This window comes from Nestor notabilis, unplaced genomic scaffold, assembly GCF_000696875.1.
Source record: "Nestor notabilis isolate BGI_N333 unplaced genomic scaffold, ASM69687v1 scaffold6148, whole genome shotgun sequence".
Taxonomy (NCBI): domain Eukaryota; kingdom Metazoa; phylum Chordata; class Aves; order Psittaciformes; family Psittacidae; genus Nestor; species Nestor notabilis.
In genome coordinates, this window is record NW_009940464.1 from 36,203 (window position 1) to 36,749 (window position 547).

The 547-nt window shown below is 64.5% G+C and overlaps 1 protein-coding gene across 1 annotated transcript in view; it reads right to left on the bottom strand.

The window, feature by feature from the left end:
• The window catches only part of CWC27 (CWC27 spliceosome-associated protein homolog (S. cerevisiae)), a gene marked incomplete at its 3' end in the record, with an annotated part of 15,550 nt that extends 15,290 nt beyond the window's left edge, over positions 1-260 (bottom strand). Inside the window, exon 1 of the mRNA XM_010020357.1 lies at positions 136-260. Within this exon, the coding sequence (XP_010018659.1) occupies positions 136-177 (42 nt within the window). The remainder of the gene's footprint in view (positions 1-135) is intronic.
• Positions 261-547: the final 287 nt, after the last annotated feature.

A 547-nucleotide genomic window follows, 5' to 3' on the forward strand; every position in this document is an offset into this window, starting at 1 on the left:
CCCCCCCCCCCCCCCCCCGCCACAGCAGCAGCCCCCCGCCCGCAGCCCCCTCACCTACGCTGCAGTGCAGCTCCCGTCCCGGCCTGACCACACCTACCCCTCGCCCACAGCAGCCCCTGCCCCGGCAGGCCTCACCTTGCCGTTGGTGGGGGGCTCCTGAATGTAGATGTTGCTCATGGTCGAGAAAGGAGTGTCCCAGCAGGTGACCAACCGCCCGGGCTCGACGCTCGAGTACGCTTTGCCACTACCCCTTCCTACCAGCCCGCCATCTGGGGCTCTTTTATGCAGCGAAGGGAGATGGGGAGGAGGTTTGCCCAAGCCAGGAGGAAGGACGAAGGAATGAATGCCCTGCCAAAGTCGCTATGAGAGTTATTGATGGAAAGAATTCGTTTGAGAAAGACCCGGAGGCTTCTCCAGGTCCTTGAAGTCCTTCTCCGTGGAGCCCGTCAAGTACGGAGGTCCCCTGTCCTCTCTGCGAGTGGTACGGTCAGAGAGTGCGCCGAGCAAAGCCTTCCGGCGGGGAGGGGCACCGCTGCAGGCGCGGGCC